Raw genomic sequence first — 13,079 nt, forward strand, 5'->3', positions numbered from 1 at the left:
GTTTATAAGGATTAAAGGATTACTGATTTGTTTAAACATACGTCAGTATTAGTTCATTCTTAGTTTGACAGGCGCTTGATTCAGTTCTGCTCAGTTGCTATGAAACCCTGTTGTGTGTTTGTTTGTGCATGCATGTTTTAATCCCTTTGTGCTTCCCTTTTTGCTGTTTTAAATTCCCAAAAACCTCCTCACACTTACAGAAAGTGACAACTCATGTTGGCACAGGCTGATTTTTAGTCAGAACAGTGTCATTAAAAAGACACTGAGTCTAGCTTTGTTGTGTCTTTGTTTTTCATTAAAGAAATTTAATAAAAAAATAAAGGATTCATTTAATACCAGTAAGTAATAATCAGTAACTCCCACACCCTTCTGTTCATACTGTTCCGCAGTTTGACTAAAGAAACAAACGGTTTTCACAGCAGAAATGATGGCTCGTAAGCAGGAAAAGCACAGATGTAATCAATGACATTTAAGATTGCTGCACTGCATTTATGTGTCACAGTTTCAGGGACCTTTCGCATTTCTGACATTGCTCACTGGGACACTTAGAGCCTTCGTTAATGAAATGAGTTACACCTGTGCTTTAACTATGACATGTCTGCTGTAGGTCTGAAGCCTCTCAAAACCTTACAAATGCTGAAACAAAACTAGATTATTGATTTCCAATCCAGTTTAAATGATATTAATTGTAAAAAAACAACAACTATATACATATATTAAAATGATGACGTAATTGATGTATTCAACTCTCATAATGCATCAAGGCATTGGGGTGATTACTGTTTTTCCATTTTCACTTTTCCTCTTAAGATGTCTTAAATGCACTCTGGCAGTTTAATATTTTTAAATACTATTTTGCTTAATGCATGCTGCCATTGTAGGAATTGTGTTATTATCTGTTCTATGAATTTTGCTAGTAACGTTTGATTTATAAGACGACGTTAGATATGTTGAGTGAACCTGCGCATATAATCTGGTTTGGTTTGGTGCTATGCAGACGGAGACACGTGACAGTTAAGTCATTAAATGTTGAGTCACGGTCAGGATGAATCAACTGTTTGTCTCTCTGAGAGTTACTGCCAATACATTACAAAATGTGTGGAAAAGTCTTCCAGCTCGTGAGCATCAAGTCAAGTAGAGTTGAACACCATAACTACAGGAAAACGCATTCAGATTTCAAAATAAATGCAAAAAATATATTTTCCTTCAATTGGAGGAAATGGAGTAACTCTTCAGGACTGGTACACAAAAAAACAAGTCAAATTGCTAGTTTTATTACATATATATATTTAAAGGTACTACAATATATGTATTGACCATATACATTCTCTGTGAATCTTACATGACTTTCACTGATGCTACATATCTTATACATAGATACAAACAAATATATATATATATATACACAGACAAGATATGTAACGCTAGCCTCATTGAAGAGTACATACTACAGAAAACCTAAGGCCAAGACATAGGCCTTAGGTAGGCCTAACCCTACCTGTGCAGTCAGGATGATACAATATATCACATTTCCCACTGGGCACATACCTGTTCTCCTTAGTTTGCTGTTAAACTGCTGAAGTCAGTTGAAGACAAGGACAATTACTTGGCAAACAGCCAATCAAAGTGCAGTGAACCAACAGCCAATCAGGCGTTTTCCCCACCTCTCCAGGCACTGTGAGGCAATCCCCTCTAGGGCCAAACACATGTGAAACACCATTTAAAAGCTATCCACTGACCTTAAATAGAAGAATTATGATGAATATCAACAACAACCAAGAATTTGTTTGCATTCATTCAGAATTATAACAATTTCTAAATTACTCCACAAGTTTTGCTTTGCAGGTGGGCTGACGTATCAGCATATGGAGGTCTTCTCCTCTTCTATGAAATGTGATCAATTGGACAACAAGTTAATTGCAAACTGTCAATGTTTTTGCAGTTCTTGCAGTTACTTTCCATGTTTTACCATGCTCTTGCAGAAATGTTGTGTTTTATCATTCAGGGTGTTTTTAAATTGATATGGAAAATCCTGTACAAGTTATTTGTATAATATGCAATTATTAATGATTATTGTGTAATTTTTCATGCAAAAATGGAAAACACTTTGTGGTTTCAGCTTCTCAAATGGATCTAGTGCTCCTCTATTTGATTATTTCAATAATTTAATTTAAGGCTCTGATTTATTGTGATGGCATTTAACACTATTTTTACAAACTAAAACATATATATATATATATATATATATATATATATATATATATATATATATATATATATATATATATATATATATTGATTAGTCAAAAAACAAATCAGCAGATTAAAATAACGATTTACTTAAAAATGAGCTCCACATACCTCAACCAACTAAAAATTAAATGCTTTTACAATCCTGCTTTTACATTAATACACAATAAATTTTTCTGATACACTACTTAAGCTACATAAATACTTTTAGCCTATGTAAGTAAAATTTTCAGCGCAAGTATTTTATTAGTATTGGAGTATTTTTACCGTGTGGTATTAGTATTTCTAAAAAGATTTAAAGATGTAGGTTACTTCCTCTACAACTGCATTTTCACCTATAGTATGGCCGTTTTTGACCAAACTTTATCCCTAAAAGAAACGTTAATGATAGAGATTTATTTTGAAGGGTTATACAGGAAATTATCTTTTGTTTTGGTGTAGCTGTATAAGTCACATGTCTGCACCGTCCCCGTTATCCGCTGGTATAAAAACGAGCAGCAGAGAGACTGGACCAGCGTCAGACGGTTTGGAGTCTCAGGAAACAAACAGAGGTGAGTCAGAGGGCTTTTATTTTGTTGACAGTCTGCAGCTCGGTGATGCTCAGAGGAAAATGGTCTCTTTCTATTCGAGCTGTGGCAATAGTGTTAAATGATAAATGACAATAGAATAGAGTGCAACGCATTTTCCAGGTTCAGCTCCTGAAATGTCTGCATAACTTGTGTGTTTGGATTTATTTTTTCATTTTAAATCTGGTCTCCTCAGTTGTTTTTCTTCGTGCAGACTTCATGGCTGACAAGGTGACAGCTGTTGTTTTGTATTGGGGTGGGTGTGACCTCCATCTTTGGATCAAAACAACTGGATTAGGATAGATGACATCATATGGTTGGTTCACTTTAATACACTTTAGTCTAGGCACACGCAGCAGCAATACTAACTTTAAAATAGGAATATTAACTTGCTATTTGACACAGAACTGATGAGTGTTGAGTACAGTAATAGAGGATTTTAAGAAAATGCTGTCAGTTATAATAATAATAGTCCTCCAACTGTATATATTGTAGAAAAGCTATTTGCTGTATTAACAGTTCTAAAAATGGAAAATGTTGTACGTTAGAACTGACCCGAATTTCTCTGTAACCACATGACAGGTAAATCCTTTGGGTGCAGAAATCTCCAAACACCTAAAATGAGGCCAAAATGAAGTCACATGTGACCGTGTCCCATTTGTAGCAAATAGAGCCCAAATGATCCAGATTAGTTCATTGTTCCATCTTCTGACATTGGGGAAGTCGTGTGTGTGTGTGTGTGTGTGTGTGTGTGTGTGTGTGTGTGTGTGTGTGTGTGTGTGTGTGTATAGCTTTGAGGCGGAAACAGAAGGGGAATTAATCAATGGTGAAAACAAGCATCAGCTGCAGTTATCAGCTGATGTATAAATGTTACAGATATTTAAACACATGGCAGCTCAAAAAGATAAGATATCATAAAACTTTACTGCATTCATGTGCCACAGCAGCACAGTAAGAGGTAAGTAAACACTGACGTTAGGAATTACGTAAATGATAAATAGATTTTGCAAAATCCTTGCTTTTAAGCAATTAATCCACAAAACCTTTCAGTTCATATTAAAGTTGTGTTTTATATAATGTATGTGCAGTATGTGCAATATGCACACACTATACAGTAATATTACAATGCTATGAAATGTACGCTGTATAGAAAAAAAGAGAATACCACATTGTCACCTAACATGTTATATAAACACTCAATTATACCAATTTAATATTAATATAGTATTATTATAAAGGGACATATGTATTGTTATGCAATGTAGAATAAACTAGTTTTAGATATGGACTCTGACGAAGCGTCTGATGTTTTATTGACTTCATGAAGCTGAAACCGAACTTTCTAGAAGGCCCTGGAGGCAACATCTGCAAGGTTGGTCAGATGGCATTCTTTCAGTCGTGTAACCAGGATGTACAACAATCCAGCTAGACATCTGCAATGTCAATTATTTCTCCTTTCTCTCCTGTTTCCCCTTTTTTATTTGTTTAACTTTTTCTCTGTCAACATTTCTCTGTTTGCTTAACTCTCTCTGGCTCTGTCTGTTTTTTTTAATACACTGCTCATTCTTTCCTCCATCTGCACCTCAAGTCTTACTCATTCTGTGTTTGATGGTCTCACTGGTCCCAGTCTGCCCCTGTTTACAAACCTTCCAGTAACTGGCATGCTGTAATTAAAGTGAGAGGCGTATTGTCACATGAATAATGACCTCATTGTGTAAGCGGCTGCAGTTTGCTGCACTGTTTGTGTTAAACTTGTGAACACATGAGCTAAAGAGGAGAAAGTGGGACAGTTTCTTTAGCTCCCAGGTGGGCATTCAGCCCTTTTTTCACTGCAGATTAAAAGCACAGAGATTCAGAGAGGTTATACCATCACCACATTGACTCAATCTTTCTTGTAATACTTATAGTAGTTGCTGAGAAATTCATCTGAAACATCAGAAAATACTGTTTTTCAACCCACAATTTTAAAGGATTTTGAAGGTATCCAGAAGTTTCCTAATTTACCCAAAAGTGTCAGGGGCCCCCCTGGCCTTTACCTACAAAATGTTGCTCAAACGGACACGTGCCAACCAGGTGGAGACTCGAAAGGCCCTAAAAGAAACATAAAATGACTACAAACAGATGCAAAACAGCTGCATAGAAGCACAACACAAAGAGACTCAATACAACTACAAAGTGACGCAAAACAACTATAAGGAGACTCAAAATGGCTGCAAAGAGACACAAAATGACCATAAAGAGATGCAAAATGATTACAGAAAAGGGCAAAACAAACACAGACAAAAGTAGCTACAAAAAGACCAATCAATCACAAAGTAACACAAAACCAGAGAGAGATGCATAACGATTACAAAGAGACACGAAATGACCATAAAGACACACAAACCACAGAGAAATGTGTGACGAAGATATAGAAAACACTATAAAAGAAGTTAAACAACTATCAAGTTGGTGTGCCTTGTTCCTATGTTGAAGAGGTCTTTTGCATGTCCGTGACCAGAGGCCCATTGTCTCATAATCCGTCCATGTGTGCAGCCATAAAAACGTGTTAACATATTAGAGCGCCAATAGAAAATTAGAAGACAACACTGAAAACACAACTCCAAATGAATGATACTGTTGCTCCGTGTCTCTCGGATGGGTAAATAAGCTACTGTTTGCTCACAAGTTCACCATAACTTAATCTTGATACTATGACAGTGTTGAATCTGGAGCTTGTTTCTGCTGCGTCCCAAGTGGCTAAATGAATCAGTTATGGTCACTTTGTGTGCCTCTACAGAAAGCAAATAAATAAATGTTTTTTTGAGGAGACCTTGACTGACCTCAACACCGTCTAACTGGAACACCCGACAGCTCAGCTAACATCAGTGTTGGACCACTGAATGGGAAAACAACTCTGCAGCCAGGTTTCAAAATATTGTGGAAAACCTGCAACCAGAAGAGTTACAGGTTACAGGTATGCTGTTACAGCAGCATATTAATGTTGTCCACAATGTCCGCTAATCATTGCTTATTCACTTATTCCCCATTCTGCTTTTCATAGCTGGCAAACTTCCTCTGGCACTTTAAAAATGATGTCATTAGATTGCTGCATTTAGATCGCTGTGCTGTGTATTTAGAGGAAAAAAAGGAGGATTATGTTCGGCTGCAGAAATAATCAATAGGATGTAGGCTCACAGAAAGAGATGTATACTGCCTGGTAAAAGCTGCACAGAGAGAGGAGAAGGCCAGTTCATCCGTCCATGACTCTCTCTCTGTCTTTGATGTGCGTGTGTGTGTGTGTGTGTGTGTGTGTGTGTGTGTGTGCGCGCGTGTGTGTGAGTGAATGGGAATTTTGAAAAAAATCAGGAGCTACACTCAGTCTCTGTTAAATATACAGGCAGCTGACTGAGCACACGTCATAGAGAAAATGGGTAAACAGAGAAAGGGCCAGATGTTCTAATGATATAATGCATAGTTGGTCAAAGTCACAGGAAACACTGATCTGAGGTCAGTTTTTGAATGAGTCACTCAGCAGGCATGAGTCTGAATTATTCATCAGCATTGATCGGTGCTGTTATTTTTATGTTGTGCTGAGTAGGAGTGGAAAACTGCTGATGGAGGAGTTATTTTCTACTGCGTAGGTCTCTGGTTTCCTTGCAGCTTGTGTCTCCCTCTAGAGGAGACGGAGGGGCATTACAACAACATTACAGCAGGAGTTTAAACTGAACCTGGATGTTCATGTTTTTTTCCCAGGTTTTTTTTTTCTCATCATTGCCTGCTGGCCCCGTGAGAGTCAGAGAGGATGTTAATGATGATGATGATGATGAAGAAGAAGGGATCCAAGTCTCTGGCTGTGGTGGCTCTTCTTCTGGCCTCAGTCAACTGTATCCTTCCTCCATCAAAAGAAGATCTTAACCGTAAGTAAACATATTGTGGCAGCAGCAGAAGTCTTTTTTAAACCAACTCAACCTTTTGAAAACTACTAAAGATTTTATGAAATTAAAGAAAAATACCCTGAAGCGCTCTTAAATGGTTGACATTTATATGAAAATGCCTACAATGAAAATAAGAGGAAGTGGCCGTATCACAGGGTGCAGAAAGAGGGAAAAGTGCATTTTCTTATAAATAATATTACATATAAATAAAGAAAAATGTAAAAAGCATTAAACAAAAATATCCCACATATGTTTTATCATTACATAATCAGTTTGGTCGTAGAGGGCAGACATTCAGGAGTCTGTGAATCGACACCTGCAGTGAATATGTCGTGTTTGCTTTTTGCAGAGATCTCACTCCAGGGAGAAAAGTATCTGGATAAACAGATTGTAACCGCTGTTAACGGAGTGAAGGAGATGAAGAGCGTGATGCAGAAATCTTCTGAGGACCACCAGAAGTTTTTGGACGTTCTGGAGAAAACCAAGGAGCAGAAAGAGGTAGAAACATGCCTGACAACACTTTTTGTGTCAGATATCAGCGCTGATGCCAGAATGAGACATCAATCTTCAAACAAATATAATCAAAATGTATTTCATTATATTACAATCACTTTGTTCTAACTTACCAAATCTCAACTGACACCAAATGCGATAACAACTGGCAATGAGTTCTAAGGATCCCACCAAAATAAGAGCTTACCTCTTGAATGTTTTGTTTCTGTTTCACGACAGGAAGCAATACTTGCGGCTCAGGAGATGGAGGCCAAGCTGGAGCAGGAGCAGGAGGTTTGTAACGAGACCATGAGGACTCTGTGGGAGGAGTGTAAGCCCTGTCTGAAGAACACCTGCATAAAATACTACTCCCGAACATGCAGCAGTGGATCTGGACTGGTGGGACGCCAGGTCAGACCATCGCATGTACACACACACACACACACACACACACACATCTGCTCATCCTAGATTATACATACAGGGCTTTGATTATAATCCAGATATTAGCTGGCCAATGTCTCCCTTTATAAAGGGATGTAATGCAGTTGCATTGATTAAATATTGCTTTGCGTTGTAATGCAACCTATCTTTGGCACAAACATGTTGCTTATGAGGGATATCTTTGGATTAAAATAATCATTTTAGTGACTATTCTTGTCAAGCAATAGCAAATATTTTGGAATGTCAGGGACATGCAAATAGTCAAATTTAATATTACTGCATGGCAGAAACAGAAATACTACATAAAAGATTAGTATCAGCATCAGAAACACAAAAGATTAAAGACAATCACAATACAAACACAATGAAGATATTTAAGATTTTAGATTCAAAATTAAAAGTTCTCCTTTTATTTGCAGCTGGAGGAGGTGCTAAACAGGACGTCTCCCTTCTCCATCTGGATCAACGGGGAGAACATAGACGTCCTGGAGCAGGAGGGCCGGCGTCAGAGTAAAGAGTTCAAGAACCTGGAAGAGAAATACACAGAGATGGCCGATGGTGTGGACAGCATATTTTCAGACAGTATGAAGGTACCGTTTACTTGTTAGACCGATGGATGTAAACACTGTGCACAGATATGTAGGATTTAGCGTAATCTATTGTCAGAAATGGAATAAAGTACTCATTACTATATTTCCTTTAGTGTATAATTACCTGGAACCAAGGCCAATGCAGTTCTCCGTCACACTTGGTAAAGGAGGGGTGAGCGGAGGGGTATTCAGTTAGTTGCAACCTCACATCTAGATGCCACTAAATCACACACTGGCCCTTTAAAATGGAGACAACCGGCACATAATAAACTATGGTAGCAGGAAAATAAATTCAGACAGGCACCATTCAAGCAGCAACAAGATTTAAAAGAATTAGACATCTGATAATAAAACCAAACCAACTTCGTAGTTTATAGTAAAGAGAATTTTGTGTTGAGTTAACAGGCTCCTGTGTTGTTGTTGTTTGTGTGTCTCAGGTGGCTGATCACGTGCACGACAACCCTCCAGTGTTCTTTTTTCCACATTTCCTGGGACCAAGCAGAAGCATTCGCTCTCTCTTCCAAGATCCGTTCCACGGCTTCCAGAATTTGTTCTCCCCCATGATGGGCATGGGCAGGAACTTCTTCAGCTCTATGGGCTCCATGGTGGACATGGACTCAGACACAGCTCCCAATGAAGGTACATTTTCTGACATATTCTGACACCCTGTATACTTATTCTGAAAGCTTTCGTAGGATTTGAAGGTGGTTTTAATTGTCTTTTGACACTCTGTGATACAACTGCACATTTTTGTCTAAAAGACCTTTTATAGGTAAACGTTACAATCGTGTCTTATACAGGAATTTGAGAAAATTATTTTAAACACTTTAAATCACCATTTCAAACACTGCTGTAAAGATCAGTCATCATAGTTGTTGGTTTACTCGATGGTAAAACAGAAGTACCTGAAGGAAAAAGGTTGGGAACATTGTCACTCATCTGTAACAAGCTGGGCTCCTCCTTTGTCCCTGCAGGGTTTTTCAGTTAGTTAGTCAAACCATAAATGTAAACTTAAAATGAAATTGAAAAAACAAAACAAACGTGTGTTTGGTCGCAGACGGCAGCGTGAACGAGGACGTGGTCGTCACCAAACCTTTTGGCAACGGCAGGATGACCTGCAGAGAGATTCGCCGCAACTCAGCCGGCTGCCTCAAGTTCCGCGAAGAGTGTCAGAAATGCAAAGAGATCCAGCATATTGGTAACACAACACTCTGATGAAGTGTTTTATTCTTTCTTCTTTGTTCTATGATCAATATCAGTCCAACACATTAACATTGATACAAGATGTGTAACATATGGGCTGCAAAACAAAACAAATTACGCGCAATACTGAGGAGAAATATGTTGAAGTAGAATAAAATATGAATAACATCCTCGATGAATGAATGAGTAGTGTATGATGTATTAAAACAACTAATAATAACCTTCCAAGTGGGTGCAGTGAGGTCCAGCTGTGTCCTTTTTATGCAGACTCCTCCTTCATGAAACCAGAGGTGTGGAGACCTGAATAATGATACAGAGATGCTTTTATTAGAGCAACACAATTAGGATTTATGATCATTTTTGGAAACAGGAATGGATTCAAAGGGTTTTGTAAAATGTTTTTGGCCACTGTTGTTATGAAAATAACGCTTTAAATACACCGCAGTGAAAGTCCTTGGTCAGACGTGATATAATCTGAGATCAAAATACCAAACAGTATAAAAAATTTACGCTATAAACAAATGTGTCCTCTTCTAATTAATATAATCCCAGTGTCGTAAGTAAAGTGATTTTTCTTACTTTACTCGAGCTCCGTGTTGATGTTTCATTCACAGACTGCTCCGGGACGAAACCTCTGGAGGGCCCTCTGAAGAAGGACCTGGAGGAGGCGTTGGCCATGGCCGAGCGCTTCACTCAGCAGTACAGCAGCCTCCTGAAGACGTTCAAGGAGCAGATGTTCAACACCTCCTCAATCCTGGATCAACTCAACAGAGAGTTCGGCTGGGTGTCGTCTCTGGCGAACAACACCAACACCGAGGACGACGTCTTCCGGGTTCAGATGGTACGAAGACCTGGGAGGCCTTTTGTAGCCAAAAATCGATATGTTATTATCACATGTGACTTCTTTTTTACTTCATGTTAGTTGTGTAGTCACGGATGGAGCTTTCCTAAATCGGCTAAGAATACTAATTCCTAACAAGCTGGTAGAGAAAATGGATTGAGAAACATGAAATCTATGCATCTACAAAAAAAAAGCTTCCACGATGAACTTAGGACAATCATTGTTGCATTTTTTACATGTTTTATGAATTATTTGGTTATTTTAATTGTTTGAAAGTGTGTGTCATTTTGTGACACGGCTGTTTTTTTTGTCAGCAATACCGTTAATGCATGACAATTGTTTCTTTTAGGGGACAATAAATCCTTACGCTTACATACTTTTAGCATGACGACCACCTTGGATTGGATTTAATACTATTAATAATGTACTTATTTATATTTGTCTGCGTTACAACAATAATACAACTTTAAAAAGTACCAAATGAACAAAGTTGCAGCAGTAAAAGCCACCATATCAGCATACGAACAGTTTACATCAGTATTGGACATGCACGCCTGTTGAGGCTGTTAAGATGTGACACTAACAGATGAACTGAAACCGTCCCTGTACTGCAGGTCAACAGCACAGACACTGATGAGAAAAATCAGCCCGGAGAAACAAACGTGTCTGTGCAGCTCTTCGACTCTCCGCCCCTGAAATTCAGCGTGCCGAGAGACATCCCCTGGACCGACCCAAAGTTCTCTGAGGTGGTGGCCCAGGAGGCTCTGGACCGCTACAAGGAATCCAGCGTGTGAGTGTCGAGGAACAGCTAACCAGTGTTTATGATCCAAAAGTTCAAACAATTTGTATGTTTTCTTGTTATTTGAATACGTTTCTCCGTACTGAACTGCCACATGTCCTCAAGTTCACCCACGATTTAACTTCAGAGCTGCTAGAATTTCTCATTTTCTAGGTAATAGTAACGGCAGTGGGCCGAAGTAACAGAGTAGAGTTGCTGTAATGTAGTTCTTTAGTAACGCAACCAACAAATCCTACTCAAATTGCTTTTAAGTAAATTATTTGAGAACCAAAATTTCAGTTGTCAAAATCCCCCACTTCAGGACTGTCCTCCATCTTGTGGTCTTACTCAGCGGATCATCCCAGACACTAACTGGACTTTGAGTTATTTGATTTTGAACTATTGTTTCCGATGGTCTAGATCGAACTACAGCAACATTTTGAAGATATATTAGGTTCTTGTCCATTTAGGCCTCTTTGGTCGTCTGCTATCCCAAAATCCCGAAGTCCTCTGTGACTACAGTTCGTCTGAAAATCAACTCTCTAAGGGCGAAAGGATATAAAATAATCACGGACGATCTCTTTCTCTTTTTTTCTTTTTGCAGTGTGGTCAAATAAAGTCCCAACCTGTGCTGTCTGCTGTCAAGTGAATGTTCTGGACTCATCGAAAACACACCTGAGAAGAAATAAAACCTGAAGACAACCCACTGGATCTGTTGTAAATCCTCTTCAAGTCCTGCTTTTGCAAACAACTCAGTTTAACCTCAAAGATTTATATTGTTACATTAGAGCTTTGTCCTGCTGTAAGAGAAGATATGCAGTAGATGTAGATAGCAGGCCTACTCATGTCTATAGTACCTTCAACATGAAGGCCTTAGAACATATGTGAGCTGGGCTTTGCAAAAAGGGGCCATAGTACTTAAACAATTTCTGCTTGTGTTTCTGTCTATGTAATTGAGTCTTCTGTCTATGTAATTCAGTCTGAAAGGATTTTTTCTCTGCATTCAACCTTTCTAAAGCATAAAGATGAAACTGAGATTTCCTTCGCCACAGTTAAAAAAAACCTAATATTTGGTTTGTTGCAAAGATTTGTAGAAAACTAAAGTTTAGAGCAAGAGAATTGAATCTGTTTCAGTGACTATAGAGACCTGATCGACCCTTCTATAGATCTATATAGCTGTTATCCGAGTTGCTGGAAGTGCTTGGTTTCCTGGAGTTAAATTCATTGATTGGAGAGATTTAAGTTGGGGAACAGGAGTTGATTATGTTTAGGATTGCTTTGAGCCCCTCTGTACAACAGTCCATATTGAAGGAATAGAGATCTAATAAAACCTGCTCAACCTGTTCAGTTTCTTTGTGTTTCTATTTTATTAATTCTCAATGTTGATTTATGCATTTAGGAATCAAAAGCTTTTCTCATGTTTGGAACCAAATTATGTTAATACAGAGATTGGTGGCCAGGGACTTCAAAGTTCTTGTGACTTAGAAACACCTTCAAGATTAAGGAGGTCTCTTAAGATGCTAAATGCAAAAATAAAAGCATGTCTATTGCCTCTGGGCTCTCATAGCGAACAGTGCTGACAGAGCTAACAGTGTTAACCTGAGGGGGAACTGGATGGTGGGCGCTACGCTAGCTACGCTGTTAGCTATAACTAACCACCATATGAGAGCAGTGGAGAGATCTTTTTAAATGATGATGCAGCACCCATGAGCCAGTGGGGCACGGTCACATACACTAACATGCACTGAGCACGGTAAACAAAGCAGAGAGAAGCTCTATTACAACACGGAGGGAGAGCGACGTCATTCTCTGCTCAGGTAGACGTCACTCCACTTTACAGCAAATAGTTGTTTGCGGCTAAATAAATGCTCCGGTACAGAAACGCATCCCGTTTGCAAAGATGGCAAAAACTCAAAAAGCTGCGCTCTCTTACCGCTCAGCTCAGCTGCTTCCTGTTGGGTTTGATTGTCCTTGAGATTTCTCTTGAACGTGATGAAG

At 38.6% G+C, this 13,079-nt stretch overlaps 1 protein-coding gene and 1 long non-coding RNA gene across 2 annotated transcripts; one reads left to right on the forward strand and one right to left on the reverse strand.

The window, feature by feature from the left end:
- Positions 1-2,719: 2,719 nt before the first annotated feature.
- On the forward strand, positions 2,720-12,424 carry clu (clusterin). Its single transcript, XM_068708429.1, has 10 exons — positions 2,720-2,801; positions 6,552-6,715; positions 7,083-7,231; positions 7,466-7,636; positions 8,089-8,259; positions 8,697-8,898; positions 9,317-9,457; positions 10,077-10,303; positions 10,918-11,093; positions 11,686-12,424. The coding sequence occupies exons 2-10, from the start codon at positions 6,601-6,603 to the stop codon at positions 11,696-11,698; spliced, it is 1,365 nt and encodes a 454-aa protein (XP_068564530.1). The 5' UTR covers positions 2,720-2,801; positions 6,552-6,600; the 3' UTR covers positions 11,699-12,424.
- Positions 8,391-10,113, reverse strand: LOC137870929 (uncharacterized). The gene is made up of 3 exons (XR_011102762.1): positions 10,042-10,113; positions 9,684-9,762; positions 8,391-8,497 (listed from the first exon to the last, which is right to left on the reverse strand). It is a non-coding gene; the product is annotated as an uncharacterized lncRNA (long non-coding RNA).
- Positions 12,425-13,079: the final 655 nt, after the last annotated feature.

Source organism: Cebidichthys violaceus, unplaced genomic scaffold, assembly GCF_023349555.1.
Source record: "Cebidichthys violaceus isolate CVI_PGR_0920_01 unplaced genomic scaffold, fCebVio1.0.p SCAF_14, whole genome shotgun sequence".
Taxonomy (NCBI): Eukaryota; Metazoa; Chordata; class Actinopteri; order Perciformes; family Stichaeidae; genus Cebidichthys; species Cebidichthys violaceus.

What these genes read in the sequence shown, in the direction of transcription:
- clu (XM_068708429.1), top strand. Translation starts at nt 6,601, where the DNA reads ATGTTAATGATGATGATGATGATGAAGAAGAAGGGATCCAAGTCTCTG. An exon ending in CTGGACTGGTGGGACGCCAG is followed by an intron (nt 7,637 to 8,088) that starts GTCAGACCATCG and finishes TTTTATTTGCAG; the next exon opens with CTGGAGGAGGTGCTAAACAG. An exon ending in AGACACAGCTCCCAATGAAG is followed by an intron (nt 8,899 to 9,316) that starts GTACATTTTCTG and finishes GTTTGGTCGCAG; the next exon opens with ACGGCAGCGTGAACGAGGAC.